Below are 23,911 nucleotides of genomic sequence, written 5' to 3' on the forward strand. Positions count from 1 at the left end.
CTCTCAGAACAAATATATTGGCAATAATGGATTTCCGCTTTTAATGGAGTAGGCCAACCGTTTATTTAATCAATATTCGCCTATGAAGCGTCTTTCAGAGACTAAAAGAATGGATCTATGCAGTTTCGAAATAAGAATGTCATTATTCTATCGTTTTTTTCAGACGATATCTGCAACCGAATTCAAAACGGGAACTCAGGACGACGAATGAGTTATTTTATGATTAACAGGTCGTGTTAACAAGGTACCATTATTAATGCTGCAGCTAAATTATTTAAATATTTAAAAGAGCTTTGTGTTCTTTTCATCAAATATCGGAATAAGGTTTTCGACAGTGTCGACAGTAGGCAGTTTGAATGTCGGTTACCTATTGAAGAATATGATAGAAAGACCCAAAATTTTTCCTTTAGTCTCGAAACTGATGAAGATGCCAACAGTGATCTGTGAAACTATGTTTCAAATTTATTGTTTTAGGTAAAAAAAATAATAGTCAGAATGATCTAGGTTGCAGTATGTACATATTTACACTTGAGAAAATTTCAGTATGAATTTTGGGTACGCCACATGTAAAAATGAAGCATTCGGTCAGTAAGTAATGTTAAATAATGACTTTGAGTCGATGAGAAAAAGATTGGACATACATCCAAGATAGGATTATCAGCAGTGGTTTCAGGAGGTTGTAAGACTTGCATTTGTGTGCCATCAGAGCACCTCCATATCAAAGCACCATTGACATCTTCATTGCCAGCCACAGCGATAAGTCCTAAAAACCAAAGTTATCACAGGTTATAAAAGTTAAAAATGTAAAATAAACATAATTTTAACAGTAAAATTCATGATTCGACCTAAGCTAGATCAGTGGAGTCTAATCCGTGCCGAGTGTGACAGTTACCCTTCGAAGACAATGGATGAAGGGTTGTGCAAGATCAGCGATCGATTAAAGTTAGAAATTAACAATGTTGGATGCCGGCTTAGTGGTTTAAGGGTTAAGCATTAGCGGGCGAGACCGAAAGTCCTGTATTTCAGTCCCGCATGCGGGATCGTGGGTGCGCACTGCTGAAGAGTCCCACACTAAAACGAAACGGCCGTTCAACGCTTCCAGGTTTTCAATAGTGGTTAGCCTTAGAATAACTCATGAATTCAACAATTAAAATTAGTGCGATCTCCACCAATCCCAATTCTGAAAATAAATATAAAACTGAGAACTCCATAAAATTATTATTTGGTGATAGCAATGAGTAAGAAAGATTTTTAAAAATGTTGATGAGGTGTCCTTCTTTCCAGTCTGTCAGTAGCACCTGTTGTTTCTCCTAAATCTTCCTGAATAGGACGTGGAGTATACTGGCGGTTGGTTCTATGTCCGGTTTCAGCTGATATATTGTCAGGTCCTGCTGTTTTCCAAATGTTGATTTATTTGACGGTTATGCTGATTTCTCCCATCGTTGATGGAGTGACATTTGTAGGAAGATCTGTGTGTGTTGCTTCGATGTCCAGCGGTTTCAATGGAGCTGGTCTATTCAAGAGCTCCTCGAAGTATTCTACTCATCCGTTCCCCTATTCTTGAATCTAGGTGATTGTCTTCCCTTCTTGGTCCTTGACTGGTCTGTCTGGTTTACTATATTTCCCTGTCAGTTTCTTCGTCTTGTCATATAGTTGTTTCATATTCTCTTCTCTTCCAGCTTTATGCGCTGTCGTTGCTGTCTCTTCCACATGTTTCTGCTTGTTTGCTTTAATGCTCCTCTTTACTCTCTTGTTTGCTTCTATGTATTCAGCTTGTGCCTTGACTTTTTCTGCTCTTGTTCGGCTGTTGTCAATTGCTGTCTTCTTGTTCTTCCTTTCTTGAATCTTGTCTGGGGTTTTGATGGAGATCCATTCCTTACGATGATGCTTCTTGCGACCCAGCACCTCCTGACACGTTGAAGTCAGTGCTTTTTTGATCCCTTTCCAGTTATGCTCCATCGTAGCTCTTTTTTTCTTCAGTAGGTCCTGTAAGGCTTGGAATCTGTTGTCGAGAGTTATCTTGAATTCGTTAAGTTTGTTAGTATCTCATGGGGAGGCTGTAGTGAACCCTCCATTAACCTTGTGAATTTTTTAGTGATGCAAATATGATCGATCTGTTTCTATGTAGTGTGATCCAGTGAGACCCATATAGCTTTGAGTATGCGTTTGTGAGGGAATATTATGCCGCCTATAATCATTTTATTGGATGCATATAAATTTTCAAATGTGTCACCATTCTCGTCCTTTTCCTCCAGTTAGCCTCTATCGTCCCATGATATCTTCATATCCTGTGTTGTCTATTCAGACTTCGGCGTTTAGGTCTCCCATGAGGATGGTGAGATCCTTTCTTGGGCACATCGCTATGATTGGTTGCAGCCGCTCATAGAACTGATCTTTATTATTGTTACCGTAAAAACAAAGTTTTTTCTTTTTAATTTTTGACTTCTGTAAGGAATATAAAGTTTTTCAATAGGTACCGTTTCCTCTTTTATTGAATAGATGCTTAAAATTAAAGCGTTTTAGTGCAGAAAACATCTGGTCTATTTACGTTCCCGTTCGTAGGGCCGTATTAGAAGAAACCCCGATCGTTCGTAAATAGCATTTAACATGACGTAACAGAAAGTCCTAATACGCTAGCTATTCCTGTTAAGACATAACACTAAGTATCAGTTTCAGACTGGCTTAACATGTAATAAATGGAACGAATTTCTACCTAAATATAGCTTAGTTACAAACCTGATTCTTTTGAAGGTCCAACAAATAGTTTAGCACGAGTCAGCTTTTTCATTCGATTTCCTGCCCAAAAGTTGTGTATTTCTCTACAGGAGTAAGCCGTTTCAGCTATAGGTGAAGTTTCAGATTGTAATTCCGCCAACAAATGTCTTACACGAGGTAGTCGTTGGGATGGTCTGTAGGAAGCTAAAAACTGACGTCCTTGTGGAAGTGCACTTAATGAAACCAAACTACCTTCTAGAGGGAGATTATGGGGTTTATAAGAAGGTACATTTCCTAGCCAATTCGATGAACGAGACGTGCTATTATCTTGAAGAAGATCAGGTGAAGCAGGATTTTCTGAATTATCAATCGGAGCAATGCCATCAGCAGATTCTATTCGTTCTTGGTTAGTTGTTTGTTGTATAGCTATAGGATTTACAGAACTCTCAGACATAAATGTGACCTATGGACAAAACCAAATATGAAAACAATGAAATCAATAATAGAAGATTGTAGAAATTCGTGGAGAACTACTTTTAGCTAGTAAAATGACAATTCTATAAAGTAACTAATCGTAAGACAATGTATTGTACTAAGACATACAAATTCAATGGATGACTTAAAGTAATGCATATGAATTTTACATAAAACCCATCAATTAATTTACTTATTGAAATGATTGATGAAGTGGTAAGATTAAACACTAGGTGTTGATAGATCATTCATAAAAATCAAAGAAACTAGTATTTTTATTATAATGGATTACATCCAACGATAGAAAAATCTGACTTTCGAAGGTATTTTTGCTATTTAGTCTAATCTACTTATTGATAACTAAGTAGTCGAATACCATTAATCACCATTTGCACAAGAGATGTGACTAATGTCAAAACTAAAACTGTGGGGGTTATGGAATAAATGTGGTTGGTAATCGAATGCTGTAATCGCTAGAAAAACAAGCGCTAACTGATAAGCAGAGCAGTCGTTTAAAAACACGGCATTGTATAATCGGTTATGCATTGAATGGCAATTAAACACTCATATTTTGCACATTTATGTCTCATTTTTATCAAAACAAAACATTATGTTTGAGAGTCAGTTGTATCGTCAGTTGATTGCAGTTCAATAGGGATGTTTTTTTCAACAATTCAGTTCTTTGGATAGCCAACAGTGGATATAATTACGAATTCTCTAAAGAACAGCATTCGATCGGCCAATTTATAATATAAAACGGGCTCATAACCCATCACTTTATCTGTCAAAAATTACACTAAAAGTATTGTCATTAAAAGAAAGTAACATTTCATGGAATGAGGTGGGGATTGTCTTGCTGTATGCAATATTCAGTAATTAGTAAATATACCGGAGAAACAAAGGTGATTAGCCGATATCATCTAAATAGTTTTATTTGTTTAAGATGGAAAGAAAATTAGCATTTTAATCTATACTTTATAATCGGATAAAATTTATCGACAATGTGATGTTGATAAGTATGGAAAAAAAAACCATAACAACTAAATAAGCGATTAACTTCACACCTTTTTCTAAAAAAGTAAGGGAACTGATTCAGTACTCAGAACAAATGATTCAAGTTGTATTTGACAAGTAAAGAATTTGATCATGAGTCAGTTGGAGCTAGACCACCATCGAAAACCTGGAAGCACTGGATGGGTTTTCCATTGTGGTCTAGCTTCAACTGATTCATGATCTTAACCAGTGAAATTACTATAATATCCACAAAACCCATGTGATATTAAAGAATTCGATTTTAATACTGTTATCCGCCTTTTTTATGACTATTAAGTGTCATTTCAAATGACTATGAGCCAAAATTTCGGCAAGATGTCTACTTTCCATGATTTTCTTAAAATGGTAATTATACTTAGTTCAAGTAAAGATATACTTTATTTAGAGTATTACACGATTAATGCGGAACACAGCCATAATGAAGTAAGGTATTTTTCTTTTTGTATACAACTCTATCGAGATACACACTAAAGATCAGGTGTAATAGGTATAGAGAATACATATCTTTGGTATAATATCCAATGTATCTTTTATGTAACTAGAGATATTGGATATTTAAATGAAAACTTATCAGTAAAAGATTGGTAAAGTCAAGAACTTTATTTTGGTTATACATAAACGAAATTACTGAGAGAACCAGAATGAAACTGGGTATCTGAGATAGTTGTGCTATTTTACCAGTATTTTCTGGATATCATTTCATTTAGAAGAATTCGGTTAATTTACAGGGATTTTCGTGGGTTCGGTACATAAATTCACCTGGGATTTGAAAATAAATTCCATGTAAATTAACCGGCTTGTACATCTCAGATTTGTAAAAATCACTAATCTTAGTGATAGTATAACTCTGGATTTCTAGATTATTTAATATCTCCAATCCGACTCAAATTATAATTCAACTTGACCACTAAATTAAGAGTATCGATTTAAACTTGTTTGCTCGATAACATCCCTATGAAGAAAGTTAATATCTAATAATTGTTTTACAGAAAGCTTTTTCATGCAATACTTTGAATACATTTACATTACTTACTTTATTCAACTGACCAACCAATAAACCTCCAGAGCTGGAAATATTTTGATCCACGGTGGGTGATAAATACTGCAATCCCAAAACCGGTGCATCGTTATTTGGTACATAGAAAACATCTATTGGACCGGTAGTCACACGTATATCATATAACATTATTGAACCATTTGCACAGCCAGCGAATAAACGATTCGAATCTCCAGCCCAACAACAACTCCATATTCCCACTGGACAATGGTAAGTTTGAACAATCTGAAGTTAGTGAAAAAGAAATGTTGTCTATCCGTAGGTTTGAAAAAAGTTGAAACACTGTAAATTGTGATACTTAGCTAGATGAATATGTGAACACGATTATTACAATACTGTCTTCACGTTGTAACAAGTGGCTAGTTTATACAGAATCAAAATGTTATATCTAGATGGTTGTTTTCTTGATATACCGCGTATAACTTGAGCACTAGAACTCCAGAACCTTTCCAAGTCGCAATGAGAAGACAGAAGACTAGTGAAAGGAATGTTATTCCAGACAGTGTCAATCATAGTACAAAACTGTCAGGTATTTATAGTTTTTAGTAAGAACGAAATCATCATTACAGTCCTCCAATCCGTATACAGAGGGTTGTTAGCATTGTCCAATCAGGAAGCTACATGTAAGAATTCTAGAATATTCTTGCAAAAGGTGATTGGATGGAATATCTCTGGCTCCTTCTGAGCCTCTTACAGCTTCCTCGAGTTAACCCGTGATCCGTCCTCACACAAAATAATATGATCAGAGTTTGTATTATTTTCTAAGATTCTTTGGAAATTTTAGATGAATAATTTAGGAAACGTTAAGCTCCCAAGTACGACTGGAGATGGGGGCGCGAGGGGGGAGGTTCACTCTACCTTTCGAAATGCTTGCATACGAAAGTGTGTCTACACCCGCTTTCATTTAGGAAATTTTTTATCGTGTATCAGTGGTGATCATTGATCTTTCGGGTTCCTGAAGAAATTAATGGCATATGAACCTAAGTGAACCTCTGTTACAATGAAAAGGCAAGTTTTAACGGTGTTTCCCTGTCATAAATATTAAATACTATAATCAAAGGTCCAGGTGCGATGACTCATTACGAGGACCTATAGAATTCGATTAGTACTAAGGACTAGATAAACATAAAGCAGTAGTGTTGTATTTATTTTCCACATTCGTTTGAATCTTGGACAAAGTATCATTTCTAATTTGTCAATGTTCGACCTCATTTGCATTGTATTTCTTGTGCTTAGATTTCCGATGTGATTGACTAGATCTTTTTCTTCTCTGCTACTTACTGTATCAATTTACTCTCTAGTTTTGATAATATGAGTGATATCCGGACAGATGAACATTTGTGACGGGTCTTACGCTGGCAATTACCGAATTACTGAAAGGCGCCTTATTGACCAGCTTAATTTATCTTACATACCATTTTACTTCCAGCCAGTTTACTATTTCTTTCCACTTTTAATCTGAATGTTTATTTTACTCGGAAGTAAACGATAGTATCTCAGAAAAGTTTTAAATCAATAGTCAGTTAAGGCATAGTTTCTAATTCTCATCAGCGTAATTTAGTTACTTTCTTCAAGTATTCTACAATACTAATTAACGAATATTGTTGACGTGTTTGTTTGGAACTGAATGGTCAAATTTTATTTCTACACTACAAAGTATTAAAGGAAACTATGAGAATGAGTGACTTTTCCATTCTTTCTGAATCAATATGGTACAGTTTCTGCTAGATAGTCAAGTGTTTTCACTTGCTAGTTTCTTCTTAAGCATTGTATTTGATACGACGCCCAAGAACTGGGCCTAACGATCAAGTCTTAATTGATTGGGCAGTAAGTGATCTACAAGCCGATTTCTTACAATCTGCTACAAAATTATGCCATACTTATTTATGCTAATAGAAGTAATGAAAGATGGAAGAATAAAAACGATGAAACAATATTAGAACCCCGACAACACTGGGAGAACTTTTGGGACATGGTGCATGAGGCCTCCAATAACTGATTACAACTGTCTCGTAGATCACAACAGGGAAGTTAGCATGAACCGAGATTTTAGTGGCCAATGACTCTATGGATGTATCTTTATCTGTTAAATCAATTTTGCTATACATTATGAAGTCTCTCAGGACAGATGAGTTTGTCTGGAGGATACTAATCAACGAGTTAGGATTGTCCCAAATGACTCAGAGCAAGAGTGGGCCAATATACGGTACTGCTGTAACTACGCTGTCCTTTTTTAACGGATTCTAACCCCAGAGCGTATAGCTCAACGAGGTTATATTTGTGCATGAAACGATCACGTTGATCAATGGGACCAAATGGCTTATTTACATATTTTACATAGTACTCAAAACCTATCATCAGCAGTACCCATTCAGCTATCAGCTTGATATCTTATCCAGAAAGTGGATCGATAATTATCTGTATCATGAGCGAAAATATATTATTATTATTAATGACTTTATTCAATATTATATTTTGGTACAATATAGAATTCTCGGCACAGGGTATTTTAACAAGTTACTTACGCAAAAAAACAGTGGCAAATACAAAAAAAAGGTTTGAAAGAAAAAACCCGAAAAAACTGTGCAACTTTTAAAGTTAGAGACATGTTAAGAATGCAGGTTATTGACTAGGTTAACTCTAACAACTTGTTCGTCACAGAGTATATTTGCTAGGCAAGGTATTATAGTACTTTTATACTTTTGTTTGCGTGCATGGATTTTAATGTAATTACGTCTCGTTCTACCAGAAGACATACAAGGAGAAAGATAAGAGTGAAGGGGATGGTTAGTATCTGATAAAATAACACCTGCCAGGAGTTTGCATGACTTAAGATGTCTATCCACAACCATATTAATTATGACTTCGAAAGATTCGCTACACACCTTGCTAACTGCCTTCACTACTCTCCGCAATACAGCAAAGTCTTTTCTCAAAAGCCCGTGAAAGAATAATGGAGAACAGTAAAGAATAACAGGTAATATGCAAGAATTGACAAATTGTAGGAGTAGATGACGAGTAATCCCAAGAGCATGCGATCTCTTTATGTAGTAAGTCAGACGGAAAACCTTCGATAACAATGAGACGTGGGAAGAACAAGAGTGATTAGAGGAAAAGGTGACACCAAGATAATTGACCTTCAACGCTGTGTTTATCAAAGAGTCTCCAATGCTACAAGCATTATGGGATCTCAAAATGATGTTTAGATTCCATTCATGTCTCATGCTAGAGTTAACAGCTTGACATTTTGAAGGATTAAGTAGACGAACATTACCAACAGACCAACAATCAATACGAGACAAAAGGCGGCATTCGACTCTGTTTATCGTGAGGTTCTATGGCAGTGTTTGTCACTGAAAGGAGTACCAAAGAAGTACATTACCTTATACAGATTCTCTACTCGAACACAACTGGTAGAGTGAGAGCTTATGACGAACTGTCATCAGAATTGATTACCTTAAGTGGTGTTCGTCAGGGCTACCCACTCTCTCCATTCTTGTTCAACTTTGTCGTCGACGTACTTTCAGAAATAACACTTTCCTCGTCTAACTTTCCAGGGGTTAAACTTCTACCGGGAGGTTCACTTGTTGACTTAGAATATGATGATGACATAGTTTTATTTGGTGAAGACGCTGACAAAATGCAGAGTCTTCTGACCACTCTAAGCAACAATGCAAGCATGTTCGGGATGCGATTCTCCCCCAAGAAATGCGAAATGTTGATTCAGGATTGGGTTGCATTGACACCCGAACTAATGATAGGGAGTGAAGTAATTGAACGTGTCGATCGCTTCACTTATCTTGGAAGTCTCATCAGCCCTTGTGGTCTGGTGTGTGACGAAATCTCAGCACGGATACAGAAGGCTCGACTAGCTTTTACCAACTTGCGTCATTTATGGCGTTGGCGAGATATCCGTCTATCAACCAAAGGATGTGTTTACTGCGCAGCAGTTCATTCCGTCCTACTTTATGGCAGTGAAACATGGCCGGTAAGAGAAGAGGATATTCGTAGGTTACTAGTATTAGATCATAGGTGTCTTGGAAATATTCCTCGTATATCCTGGGACCATCGAGTAAGTAACACAGTTGTTAGGAAACGGGTACTAGGTAAGGATGGCAAATCAATTGATGACGTAGTGAAACTTCATCAGTTGAGATGGCTGGGACACGTGTTACGTATGCCCAACAACCGACTTCCTCGACGTGCGATGTTCAGTGGTATAGGAGTAGGTTGGAAGAAAGCTAGGGGCGGCCAGACCAAAACATGGCACAAGTCCATGAAGTCACTGACAAGTGAACTGAGTCATGTTGGTAGGTGTAGACTACCTGGTTGGGGACCGCGAGATGATAGCAACCGATGGTTAGAGACCCTGAACGATATGGCTCAAAATCGTTTGCAATGGCGCAGGTGCATCCACCCTTTGTGTTCTCCCAGATTCTAATCTTCTGAATTCTTCATGTCCTTTTCTTTTTTATCTTTCCAAATTTATTTCGCTGGATTATACTCCTTGAATAACATCTTCAAACCCTAATTTTTCTGCTTACAGCTTATAATTTTACTACATCTAGCACTACGGGATTTGAATCGACCACTGCATCTCTGTGCTAATGTAGTGTGGCAACTCGAACTGATGTACGTACGTACGAACTTCTACGTTGTTAATGACTGACTGATAAGACAAAAACTCATTCATTTCTATGGGATGTAAAGAGGAAGAGATAAGCATACATACAGTGAGATCATCCGCATATTTCACAAAAGTGTTTTCTGTGGAAAATAGCAGATCATGCAGAAAAAAAGAGAAAAGAAGAGGTGAAAGAACAGCTCCTTGTGGTACACCTGCATCAGACAGTAGAGACTCTGAACACTTTCCTCCAAATACAGTGTACTGTTCCTTTCCAGAGAGGTACGAACATAACCAGTTGGTTATTCAGCTGTCAGTATTGACGCTGATTAACTTGTTAAGTAAACGTTGTCTTGGTATAGAATCAAAAACTGAAGTATAGTCCAGAAAAGCACATCGAACATACTTCTTTCCCTTTTCCAAGCTGAACACTATATTGTGATGCAGAACAGCAACAGCATCTAAGGTGCTTCTTTTGCATCTGTAAGCAAACTGATACGGATCAATATGCTGTTTTATCGCAGGCTGAAATGGAAGTATTAATATTTTTTCCATTGTTTTGAGGAAGGGTGAAGTTATTGCAATAGGTCTAAATTTCACATTCTTATCACCAGATACTTTCTTGGGTACAGAGATTATCTCCATCTTACTCCACATTTTCAGAATGAGATTAGATGAGAAGGATCTGTTAAAGATGGTTGTGAACGGATAATATAGGACGTCAGTACATTTTTTTTAAAAAGAGGTTTGGGATACCATCAGGTCCCAAACATCGGGATGGATTAAGTGACTGGAGACATCTTCGAACATCAGTTTCAGTGAAACTAGGATTACAGCTATTATTTAAACCTGTGGATAAAGAGAGCATCACATCAGATGACTGGCGTACAAAAGACTCATTCAAGTCACAAACATTCAGCTGGTTATCGCTCCTAATCTGTCTGTCACCTGTAAGTTCTTCAAAGGGTTTCCACATACTTGGAGAGCTTTTGCAAGACAAGAGTTTTTGAGTAAACATAGAGTTGAAACGTCTAATCTCTAAGTTTATCAGACCATTCAGCTTAAGAACTTCATTAGAATTTTTCTCCTTGTACATTCTTTCGTTCACCCTCCGTAGTCGTTTTACTTGTGAATATGTAAGTCGATCAAAACTTACAAAAATGGTTCCAGTGGGACAACAAATATCAAAACAGAATTTAAGGTGACAAGTGATAACATCAGTAGTGTTTTCCAGTGAGTCATCTGTAAATAATTCCCAGTTAGTCGTACGAAACATGTTTTTCAGATTTCGGATATTTTCTTCTGAAAAATTCCTATATTTGACTTTCTTAGTTTGATGTAAGAGTTTACTCTTCCCATGCTTTCCATATACTTTAGGTAGAACACGAATTGTACAGTGATCCGAGCTAGACAATGGAGCACGTTTACGAGTCACATATATACCCACATCAATAATGAAAACGAAGTCTAAATGAACATCCAAACGAGTAGGAAAATCTACTACATTTTGGTGACCTAGTGACGTAAGGAAGCTACAGTCACATGAATTGAAATCACCATATACAACTGAAAGTGAAACACTGAAATCAGTAACAGTAACAGTGAATTCATCAGCGAAAACAGATAGCGCAGATGATGTGCAGTCTGGACTCACGTAGATATTGGTAACATAAAAATATTTGTATTTATTCATATGTTTTGGACAACATCTTAGAGTTAGACAGTCGATAAAGTCATTTGAAAACTTGAAACACACAAACGAAGATCGACACCAGTTCACGTTTACAAATGTAGCCACATCACCGCCACACCTCTTTCTATTGTTTGATCGACCCTGAAGACATACGATTAATGTTCACTCTCTTCAACGTATATTACCAACCACCACGATGTCTATTATAGTACTTTTTTGTAACTTGTGCAGCGAAGGGTCGTAGGCTTTTCATAAAAGCGCCTGTCTAGGTTATGCAATTAACGGACATAATGAGAAGTTAAAACAAAATGAAAAAACAGATAATTTTTTGAAATAATTAGATGGCAGAAACAGGTAGCCCAGATATTCAAGCAGTACAAGTCTAACACTGTTTAATCTGAATAATTTAATTATGAGAAGCATTTTACTTTACTACTCTGACACTTGTAAAGAAATTGAAATAATATTTCTTATGGTAAGTCTTTTTAGTCAAAATTTACCATGAATATGTGATCTTTAACACTTTGTTGTCAGTAAACGATAATTTACGTTACACATTTAACCCGTGATTAGATTAAGCACAACTGGTAATACAAAAATAACAGCACAAAGAAATTAAACTCACCGAATCATTTAATAAACTAGTAAGACGTAAAGTTTTATCTAAGCTTGCGCTTGCAATAATACCATCATGCGCTTCTGGATGAAATGCTAAGTCACGAATCGGTTGTGTATGCAAGTGTACATATTTTATTAATCTTTGTTCAGAACTATTCACCTGATGAAAAAATACATTAAAAGCGATTTGCATTTAAAATAGAATAAATATATAATAGTAATAGAAATAGACATTCAATGAATGATAAACAGAGACGGGTGTTGGCTAGTAGTGGAAGCCAGGATGAAACACGTCTTGAATTCCATTGTTAGACACCATCCATCTCTGCTTATAATGCCCGTGACTTAAGGAAATATAGAGGTAATCCGCATAGGATGCACATATGTCAACAGGAGGCTGATCAATCACATTCCTAAACGTCAGTGGGCAGATCCAAACAAACAATACAAAATGAATTTGTTAGTTTCACCTGGGGAAATAAACTTAATGAGAGAAAATTGTTTTAGAGAAGGCAGTGTATTGAGTCATTAGTTGTATATGTTAACTTATTTTGTAGCCGAAACTTATGACTATTAGTCGCTTCTTACTAATATTTGTGTCCTTATTGTCAAATTAAACTGAGTTTTGGGATCTCAACCTACCCAATGACCAGTTGAGCTGTGTACTAATTATCTGCAAAAAGTGTATCAACAGTATGTCTTAGACTCTACTGTTAATTGTACTAATATCTATTATTAATTGCATTTTTATGATGATTAAATTATGTTGGCAGTGGGATTTGAGACACCTATCAGGTCTTATTTTGGACATAGCAATTGTATTTGTCAACGCTCTAGTGAATATTAGTGAATTTTAAGTGGAGCATGAACACAAGATTATTTGCTTCAAACTCTACTATATAAATGTAGTAAGAGTACTCAATTTGTTAACTATCCCCGATAAATTGAGTGATCAACTGAAGTTAGGTAATGTACGAAACACAACAAACTGAATAATCTGAAGTGATTACCATGCACCTAACTACACTAACCTTACGTATTCCGAATCCTCGAAATATTGGGTTAGTTGAAGACTGTGAAACACACAAGGTATTTAAGTAGTCACACGATGCCATAACACGACAATTTCCGCCCTGAAATGACAGAAACAATGAAGATTTATGAACAGAAAATTATTGGTAAATAAAATGTAAAAACTAGAAGACTGCATTCAGAATGTTATGGGTCAAAATGAACAAAAAGATACGTATCTAGTATTGAAGATATGAAAATATCTATAAATAGGAAATTACTTTTGTAAAACTATAACGATGATACTCATCAGTCAAAAGAACACCCTAGAACCAAAATTTCCAAATAATAACCACTTGCATGAACAATTAATTGTTTTAAGAATAACTAATACGCAAGCTTCTTTAACTAACCATTTTGGAGAAAGTTAACATCACGGTTTGATATTAGTTAGACGACCACTGAGAATCAAAAAGTAGCAGATTCTTTAAACAAACGAATTAGATGATTTTTTACCAAACAAAACTTAACGACCACTCATACGGTTGATCATTTAGTAAGGAAAAGCTAAGATTCTCGGTGGTGAAAACGATAACTTAAATATATGCTGGCATAAATAAACAGGAAGCAGTAATTGGCAAAATAAATGTATTTAGTTAAGTAATCAGAATTCATGATGTAAATAATAACACTAACTATATGACATGAATGGTTAAGTAAAAACTACGAAAACTAGAATAACTCAAAAGAATTTTCGAAACCTGAGGTGGAAAAAATGCAGAAATAATCAGTAATTATGTGGAATTCTACATGTAAGAGATTGAATAGAAGTAAACATTCTCTAAAAGTTACACAGTCTAACATAGCGAAAGGCATCCATTTTAAGCGCCCTGGACATCCAGTAATATTTAAATGTTCGCATCAGGACATGTTGGGATGTTGCGACCATAACAAAATATCAAGATATTCATACGGTAACACTATTAGGTACGTTCTCACATTGATAATAACAAAGGATAATTCGACTTGAGGTCTTTACGCCACTACAATATAGATGTCCAGACAACATATAAACTAAAAAAGTTAGAATTTTCCCCGACCAACTTTTATACACATTTGTTTTTAAAATAACGAACAAATGCTGACAAGTTTAGAAATTATAACGTCGTTCAACAGTTGTTTAGATTAGTATAGGTATATTATTACAGCGGAATGAATTGAAACTAGATGAAAAACAACATTAAATATCGAAATAACTTACGACTGAGATCAGTAAAGTGTTCACTAATGTATACTGACCGTCAAAATCAGTTGAACCATCTGAGCTAAAAGATATTATGGGAAGAGATATAGAATTGCTTTATTACATTTTAAGAAAATTAGGATACACTTATGTAAAGCTAATTAACAAAAAGAGCTAGTGGAGGTTAGATAAATATATGAAACCGGTCAATGAAGTCATTGAAATTTAGTTACAATTTTGTAATGCATTTATTTTGTTACTCTGCTTAAATATTGAGTTTTACTACTACATTCATACTTTTTATTTCCTAACTAGACTCCGTGTGTTTAATCTTTTCATACTTTTATTACCATTTGAACTCCATTAGTTAACACTGCGTTAATCCACTTCAAGTGTGTCGCTATGAAATGTGACGAATTGGGCCAATACATATTTTTGTTAGGTGCTACATTGTTCATAGTTGGCAGGGCAATACCCAATCAGTTTCTCGTATGTTAGGTATAGAAATAATTTACACTGACTTTCTTTACATTTCACAACTTTCAGTAATAAGGCATTTTTAAAAGATTACGTGAATGAATACATTTTATCTTTTATATGGAGGAAATACAAAGATAAAAACCAAACGAAGTAAAAATGGTAAAACTACGATTACTCAAGCACAAGTAATATATCTGCTAAAATTGAGGGAATAAACAAAGCAAATGCAGTGACGAGACAATCTAAAACTACAATTCACAGGAGCATGTGGCAGAACATTGTGCTCAAAATATGAACTATGGGCAGTTAGAGACAATGGCGAGACAATAATTTATGGGCAAACCAATCAGATTTAAGATAACCGGTCTTGGGTTCTTACGCGAAATTCATCTATCCATTTGGCTAACTAGCATTTTGACATCATCGCTAGTGTCAGTTCGTGATAAAAAACCCAAATCTAATCCCTAACCCTAACATCCACATGTAAATCTTAATCCTGATTCTTCAAGCTAATTTATTACCTAGTAAGTACGTGGACATTCAAGATCAACGTAGCGTCGCTTAAAGGTCGTCCATAGATTATTGTCTTATCGAGACGATTAATCGACAAGATTATCTGAGCTTAAAAAATACAGTAGAAGAAAATGGTCAAATTAAGGTAATAGGTTCGATAATTCAAGAAGTACGAATAGAATTGACTTACCTTGACGCTTTATGATTTGGAACTTCACTAGTATTTTGCAAACGAGATGACTGGACCTTGTGATGTCCCGTGGTAGTCTGAAGCTCATCGCGAAGTTGAAGTACCTCTGCATGGAGAAGATCACATCTTGCTTTAAATTCTGCAGCTTCCTGTTCTGCTTTCTGTCGCCCTCGCTTTTCACGCTCAAGTTCAGCCAAGGCTCTGTCTCGGTCAGTTGTATCCAAAACCTAAACGTTTCTCAATTTATATGGTTATTAAAACAATGAATAGATGTGGAACATGAATTTCAGAACTGTGAATGCCTATACGTAAAATGCATAGGAGTAAGTAGGCAATGTCGTAAGCTCCAGAAATTTCTGTTACTTTTAGATATTCAAAGGTATTTAAAGTATTCACGATTACTTAGAACGCGAACAATATACAATATCAATTAAGTGAATTAACACTGTTAATTGACAAAACAATAGTTAGGTTAGATGTACCATGAAATGTTAACCGATAAATACACAAAGTAACAAACAAACTTTATGTTATTTTGCCTATAGATACACTTATTAAGGGCAGTGTAGGAAAAGTTAGATCATAAAATGTCGGGAATAAAGCTGAGCTAGTTTTAAAGAGCACTACTAATTACGACGATTATTAAGAAAGTTTAGTCGACGTAAATATCAGCTGCCATTAACTCAGTCAATCAGAATCCACAGGAATGTTGTTATATCTTAACGAAGAACAAATGAATGGTAACTGCTAGGAATTATTTATGGACTATTATCACATATACCCTTAATGAATAATAGTTATATTATATGTATATTCACATTATTTTTATTATAAGCTTCCATTTGACCTACTGACTACTATTATACGATTTACTATTCATAATCATTCCGAAATTACTAGTAACAGTCAGTCAGCAACAACGTAGAAGTTCGTACGTACGTACATCAGTTCGAGTTGCCACACTACATTAGCACAGAGATGCAGTGGTCGATTCAAATCCCGTAGTGCTAGATGTAGTAAAATTATAAGCTGTAAGCAGAAAAATTAGGGTTTGAAGATGTTATTCAAGGAGTATAATCCAGCGAAATAAATTTGGAAAGATAAAAAAGAAAAGGACATGAAGAATTCAGAAGATTAGAATCTGGGAGAACACAAAGGGTGGATGCACCTGCGCCATTGCAAACGATTTTGAGCCATATCGTTCAGGGTCTCTAACCATCGGTTGCTATCATCTCGCGGTCCCCAACCAGGTAGTCTACACCTACCAACATGACTCAGTTCACTTGTCAGTGACTTCATGGACTTGTGCCATGTTTTGGTCTGGCCGCCCCTAGCTTTCTTCCAACCTACTCCTATACCACTGAACATCGCACGTCGAGGAAGTCGGTTGTTGGGCATACGTAACACGTGTCCCAGCCATCTCAACTGATGAAGTTTCACTACGTCATCAATTGATTTGCCATCCTTACCTAGTACCCGTTTCCTAACAACTGTGTTACTTACTCGATGGTCCCAGGATATACGAGGAATATTTCCAAGACACCTATGATCTAATACTAGTAACCTACGAATATCCTCTTCTCTTACCGGCCATGTTTCACTGCCATAAAGTAGGACGGAATGAACTGCTGCGCAGTAAACACATCCTTTGGTTGATAGACGGATATCTCGCCAACGCCATAAATGACGCAAGTTGGTAAAAGCTAGTCGAGCCTTCTGTATCCGTGCTGAGATTTCGTCACACACCAGACCACAAGGGCTGATGAGACTTCCAAGATAAGTGAAGCGATCGACACGTTCAATTACTTCACTCCCTATCATTAGTTCGGGTGTCAATGCAACCCAATCCTGAATCAACATTTCGCATTTCTTGGGGGAGAATCGCATCCCGAACATGCTTGCATTGTTGCTTAGAGTGGTCAGAAGACTCTGCATTTTGTCAGCGTCTTCACCAAATAAAACTATGTCATCATCATATTCTAAGTCAACAAGTGAACCTCCCGGTAGAAGTTTAACCCCTGGAAAGTTAGACGAGGAAAGTGTTATTTCTGAAAGTACGTCGACGACAAAGTTGAACAAGAATGGAGAGAGTGGGTAGCCCTGACGAACACCACTTAAGGTAATCAATTCTGATGACAGTTCGTCATAAGCTCTCACTCTACCAGTTGTGTTCGAGTAGAGAATCTGTATAAGGTAATGTACTTCTTTGGTACTCCTTTCAGTGACAAACACTGCCATAGAACCTCACGATAAACAGAGTCGAATGCTGCCTTAAGGTCGAGAAATACTACAATTATGGGGCGTCTCAATGTGTGTGAGTTCTAGAACCTGACGAAGTGTCAATATCTGGTCTATACAACCACGTCCAGGTCGAAAACCAGCCTGATTTTCTTTGGTCTGTTCTTTACGAGCTTTGGTTAGGCGTCGAAGTATTATTGAAGCTAATATTTTCGACACTATATTAGTCAAACTGATTCCTCTGTGATTGTCACAAGAGGACTTTTGTCCTTTATTATAGACTGGCACAATCAGTGATTGAGACCAGTCAGATGGGATTACGTCCAGTTCCTAAATTCTACCTAAGACCTCAGTTAATCTCACTGTTAATACTAAACCACCATCCTTAAAGATCTCAGGAGTAAATCTGTCAGGGCCTGCTGCTCTCCCTCGCTTCAGATTTCCTATAGCTTTTCAACTTCGTAAAGAGACGGAGGACCTACATTAACTTGTCATTCAGGTTGACTAGAGATCGTGGGAAACCGAAGTGTGGCTGAAGGCCAAATGAACTGATCCCTAAAGTGTTCTGCCCATGGATTGAGAATGAGTAGTATGTCCATCTTTTTCTGAGATAGTTTCGCTAACAACCGGGTTCCGAATACCGGTTTCCCTAAAGAGTCTGAGCAACTATCTGCTATTACCTATTGCCGCTGCCTTTTCCATCTCTCTTGCTTTCGCTACCCTCCACTGTTCACGATCATTGCGCAGGCTTCTTGTCAACTTGCGCTTAAGCTAACTCCGCTCTTCGTTATGTTCAGAGCCAGATGGAATGAGTTTTCAAGCATCTATCAGTGCGGTAGATGCTACTGAGATGCAGTGTCACTGCTGTTTTCACAGAATTTCGGGACGAGCCAATCAGAAGCGTTCGAGCGATTTCAAGGTCACGGAGCCAAGTTCAACACGCGGTGCTAACATACGATTGGTTCACAGTGGATTTTAGAGAGTAGGTGATTAACGAGAGGTTACAATAGATGGGACGGCGAGACTTTAATTTAGGGACGAGCCAATCAGAAGCGTTTGAGCAATTTCAATTATTAGTCAATAAGAAGACAGCATAAAGTAAAAATATATTAAAAGAAAGTAATGAATTACAGTGGATATTCTTCTTTTACATGATTTAAAAACTCGTATGTTAGCATCCTAACCCTAACCCTCACCTAACCCTAACCCTCAACTAACCCTAACCTTAACCCTAACCCTCACCTAGCCCTAACCCTAAACCCTCAACTAACCCTAACCTTAACCCTAAACCTTAACCCTAAACATTAACCCTCAACTAACCCTAACCTTACCCGTAAACCTAACCCTAACCCAATGGACGAGTTTCTATTCCATATGCATTGTGAATTCAGAACCTCTGAACCTTAATCAAACTTTAACAAGTTTTTAAATCATGTAAAAGAAGAATATCCACTGTAATTCATTACTTTCATATAATATATTTTCACCTTATACTAACTTTCTTCTGATTGGCTAATAATTGTCAAGGTCATTTAAGATTCGTTCAAAGGTCGTCCTTAAATTAGAGTCTCGCCGAATTTCGGATATCATTCCATGCTGCCTCGGGGTGGGCATCACATACATAGCTGCCTAACTGTTTTCCTAGTTGTTCCTGAAATATACTCTTAGCTTGACTATCATTAAGCAGGACCCTAAGAGGTTTCCTTGCTGCGTCTTTCCTACGTCCAGTAAGACGCAGGCACATACGCGCTCGCACTAGAGCATGATCTGAGTCTAAGCATGTGCTCCAGAATGAGCGACAGTTTTCTATCGAGCCCCTCCATCGGTGGCTGATAGCGATGTGATCCATTCGGGTCTAACGTTGGGACGAATTGCGGGGTCGCCATGTTAAAAGATGTTTTCCTTATGCTTAAAGTTCGTATTTGCAAGAAAGAGGCGGTTATCTGAGCATAGCTGCAACAGACAGTCGCCATTATCTGTTCTTTGAGTCACGACGCTATAGGATCCACTCAGGTGTCTTTCCGTTCCGCTTAGTTTACCTACTTGAGCATTAAAGTAACCAGCCACTATTACTACATCAGAGCGCCTAGCTTTTCGGAGAAGGTCGGAAAGCTTTATGTAAAACTCGTCTTTTACATCATCTGAGCTGCAGTAAGTGGGAGAATAGGCGGAGACGACGAAGAGGCAACGACGAGTGTCCCTATCTTTCCAAACCCTTACTGTCCCGTCTAGTCGGACAGCGTACAAACGACTGTCTACTGGGATCCAGTCTAAGACAGCTAGTTCTGCCCTAGGACTCAATGCTATACCTACGCCGGCGAGGCCACAAGAAGCAACACCAGGGCTTCCAGATACACGAAGTGTGAATCGAGTTGGTTCTTTATTTTGACATGGTGATGCCGAATGAATGACGCTACTCGGATCCTGTATGTGCATTTCGGAGACGCAGCACACATCGATGGCGGGGGATTCTAAAGTCCTAGCTAAGGAAGCCCGTTGTCCTATTTGACACAGTGTTTGGATGTTGAAAGCTCCTACGTGTAGTTTAGAGCGCGGTTTCAGGAGACCAGGAATAACGTTACGCGTACTCGAATCGTTCGCCCTAGTGGTGCGAGGTGATAAAGGGACGTGAGAAGGATTAGTCGTGGAGATAAGAGAGGTATTAGGAGGTGTAGGAAGGACTTGTGTGTGACCAACTTGGTCTCGTGTGCTGTTACGGGTATGAGGGCTGATGTCACTTCCCGGCTGCCCACACCGTGGAAGGGTATTTCTTGAGGAACTTGAAAAGGAAGTTGGATTAAGGTTGGCCTTAACGACCTGGGAGTGTGACCGCAGAGTCCAAGGGACAACTGCTTGAGGCCGGTAGCGCACGGCCTTCTCGTGGGAGGTTTTTAATGTGTTAGCTTCGTCCTTCAAAGGGCCTTACCGTCGGAGACAGAAATCTGTGAGGTAAGGTGAGGTGTGACATTTTTAGGGTCGACCTTTTTTAACCCCGTCCTTCCTCGTGAGAAGGCAGCACCGCTGCAGATGCTGGTTGTCCGAGGGAAACACCTTACTGATGTCACACTCCTCTACAGTCAGCAGTGCGACTTCGCCCTCAGACCTTGAGTTGCTGCTTTTAGTCTTACCGTTCTCCAATCGAACTACCTGGCATGGTAAAACCCACAGGAACATATGTTCCAGCCAATATAGCTCGGTTGGGTCATCACGATAGGCAAGCCCGACCACCGCGTCAAGGTAGCAGCTACGGTCGGGTTACTAGTTACAGTCTCTCGTACAACCACTTTTGACTTGATCTTGTACAATTGTTACTTTCTATTTTACGGTATGATGCCGTCCGATTTGTTTGTATAAACTGAGTATGTCTGAAATATATGATTCATACAATGGAAGCTGAGATTGCTTTCTGGACTCAAAAGGACAGGGCTAGGCGAGAAGAACCAATCAGGACTCTGAGTTGACTGTTCGTGCTGGTTAACACATCAATGGTTTGGCGCAGTGCCGAAGTCACATGATGCGGTGTTCTAATTGACAATTAAGTCATGTGATAACTGACAAAGCAAAAGACATAACAGCCATGTTTATCTGGAAGGCGAAATCCTCTTATTCTTAACGGTGATGACAAAGGAGAATGGTAACCTACGATAAATCAGGTATTTCGAGGCACTTAAGCAGTGTTTAAGGGACAGAAATTACCCAAAGTATAAAGTTATGGTTTCTGCTGATTGATCGTAGACTCGGAGTTATATTAAGGGATAAAGGCCGTGTCTAAAAAAACTATGAAATCCAAAGTGAAGTCTATATTTCACTTGAGATTAAGCTCGCATAGAAATATAAGTATACACGGTGTTAATGTGCTAAAACTAAATCTTCCAGCCCTTAAAGGACTATTATATATGTCAGTATATGGTTGTGGAGACCATTATCTATATATCGGAAAATTTTTACTCACCTTTAAGTTTTTACAGTAAAGTACTCGAACGTCACGTCGATTAGCTTTCGCATTGCACTGAGGGCACTTAGCTTTCTTTCCAACAGCCTTGAACCATTTCATGACGCACCTAGAAAGTAAAAATTAAAATGAGTTGATTTGACATACGAATAGCCGAAAAGATGTCCACAGCGAAGACAACAGACTTTGTGTGGTCCTGATGAGGTCCATAATTCAAAACATATAGGACATGTCTAACGGAAATCGGCCAACAAAAATATGGCCTACCTCAGTATCCTCATCGAATGAGTCGCTGTTGCATTCAATATTTCCTTTGGCTTTTTCAAGTTTAAATTGACCAGTAAATTCATTCTCTGACTCATCCTAAACGGATTCGGATTTTGTAGTAAGTTAATATACCTGCTCATCGGAAGAATCATCCGTTGAGTCAGAAAGAGAAATCTATAGAGAAGGTAAGCGCAAAGGAACAAGACAACCAGGTACCTCGATAACGTCACCCATTACTTGAGGCCAAAAGAGAGACTCTCCAACATTGCGCCATTAATGAGCAAGGCCAGTAAAGTTATGTTGAAAAAGATAAACCCTGAAAAATGAGCTAAGAAAAAATTCTGAACTCAGAAGGAATAGTATCTCTCTATGTGAATTATTTCGTTTAAATAAATGATAGAAAGTTAAAAGAAATACAAATATAATTTACAACCTCCTAGAGTTTAAGCGGTGAGTATTGTGTCACGCCTATATGGGGTTGTTCTAGTTTTTGAAAATAAAATTTGATTTATTTTTTTTGGATCAGTATCCACGCTTGTTTTCGCTTTGTCAGTAATCCCTGAATTGTTTTTATGGAAGTGCGTTTATCACCTGTTTTGTTCATCACTTGTTACGCTTTTAAATTGGAATTGACACGCTTGCCCTATTCAGTTCGTCTCATTCTTTTCATTATCTGTTTGCGCTGATGAATGCGCAAATAAAATTATGTCCAACAACAAATTTCGTGTTTTTCCTAAATTATTTGGTTATTCAATAATGTGAACTTAATCGATAATTCTATACAGGCCACGGAGTTTGTATATTTCGTTAAAATCATCATACGGTCAAATAAGAATCAAATTTCTGGCCACTATTGAAAATAGGTGACCTGGAGACAGCCCAGTAATAACCTAGAACATTTTTAATACATCTTGAAATAAAAGAGAATAAGGACGTTTCAGCTAAAAGAATCTGGAAATGTTCTGTAACACCTACTTAAATTCATCGTTGGTGCGAACTACAAAGGAAATACTTAGTAACTGTTGATGCTAGGCAACAGTTTTGAAGTTAGACTGTAATGATAGAAAACGGAAATGAATTTTATAAAATGCCACATCTTTTGTCGCAATGACAGTTTACATGTTAGTGTTTCGTATGTTTTCTTTAAATCTACCAGCTGAGTAGTATGCAGCTTACCGCACTTGTAGAGGCAGATAACTTATCGAAATAGGTGGCTTGTCAGCATACGGCACTGAAGTTGACAACACTGGTCTAACCATGCACTTAACTAGCTGAAGGATCTGGGTCATGGATCGTGAACAAACTGTGTTTCAATTCGGCATGGAACGTATGATCTCCAATAATTAACCAACTTAGAAACCATACGGTACAATAACTTTGCCTACAATTCGAGTACATTCTTTTAATGTTTGAAAGTATTTGAATTATAGTATGAACTAACAATCCCCGAAATAACGCAATTGAATCAAGAGGTACTAGATGAGCACAAACGAATGTTTTGCATTTAGAATTCGAAATCGAGCAATCAACAAGTACGAAAAAAACATTAGCTAATTCAAACACCCCAATTCTCTAATCAAATCATTCTGAACTATCTGGAGACGGTTAATATGAACCTCTTTGATGAATATTTTCTGGTTTGATTTGCTATTTTTATGATTGTACCTAATTTGTGCAGTCGTTGCCACTGACACAAGTTTATTGTCCGACTCCGAGACCTTCAACTAAACTGTGTCCTATCAACACACCAGTTTTCTTCACGAAGTGAACACTAACGTCCGAC

General features: G+C 37.5%; 1 protein-coding gene across 2 annotated transcripts; it reads right to left on the minus strand.

The window, feature by feature from the left end:
• Positions 1 to 201: 201 nt before the first annotated feature.
• DDX6_3 (putative ATP-dependent RNA helicase ddx6) lies at positions 202 to 22,411 on the minus strand. 2 transcript variants are annotated; one of them, XM_051214554.1, is made up of 12 exons: positions 22,345 to 22,411; positions 22,261 to 22,302; positions 22,129 to 22,224; positions 22,009 to 22,094; positions 21,862 to 21,970; positions 15,672 to 15,898; positions 14,507 to 14,570; positions 13,266 to 13,367; positions 12,242 to 12,394; positions 5,276 to 5,524; positions 2,737 to 3,178; positions 202 to 763 (listed from the first exon to the last, which is right to left on the minus strand). In XM_051214554.1, exons 1-12 carry the CDS (start codon positions 22,360 to 22,362, stop codon positions 540 to 542), a joined length of 1,812 nt encoding a protein of 603 aa, XP_051067743.1. In that variant the 5' UTR covers positions 22,363 to 22,411; the 3' UTR covers positions 202 to 539. The 2 variants fall into 2 exon arrangements, with proteins under 2 accessions (XP_051067743.1, XP_035588185.2); XM_035732266.2 differs by having other exon boundaries at positions 438 to 763; positions 22,129 to 22,302.
• Between the last annotated feature and the right edge of the window lie 1,500 nt (positions 22,412 to 23,911).

The sequence above is a fragment of the Schistosoma haematobium genome, chromosome 2 (assembly GCF_000699445.3).
Source record: "Schistosoma haematobium chromosome 2, whole genome shotgun sequence".
NCBI classification, from domain to species: Eukaryota; Metazoa; Platyhelminthes; class Trematoda; order Strigeidida; family Schistosomatidae; genus Schistosoma; species Schistosoma haematobium.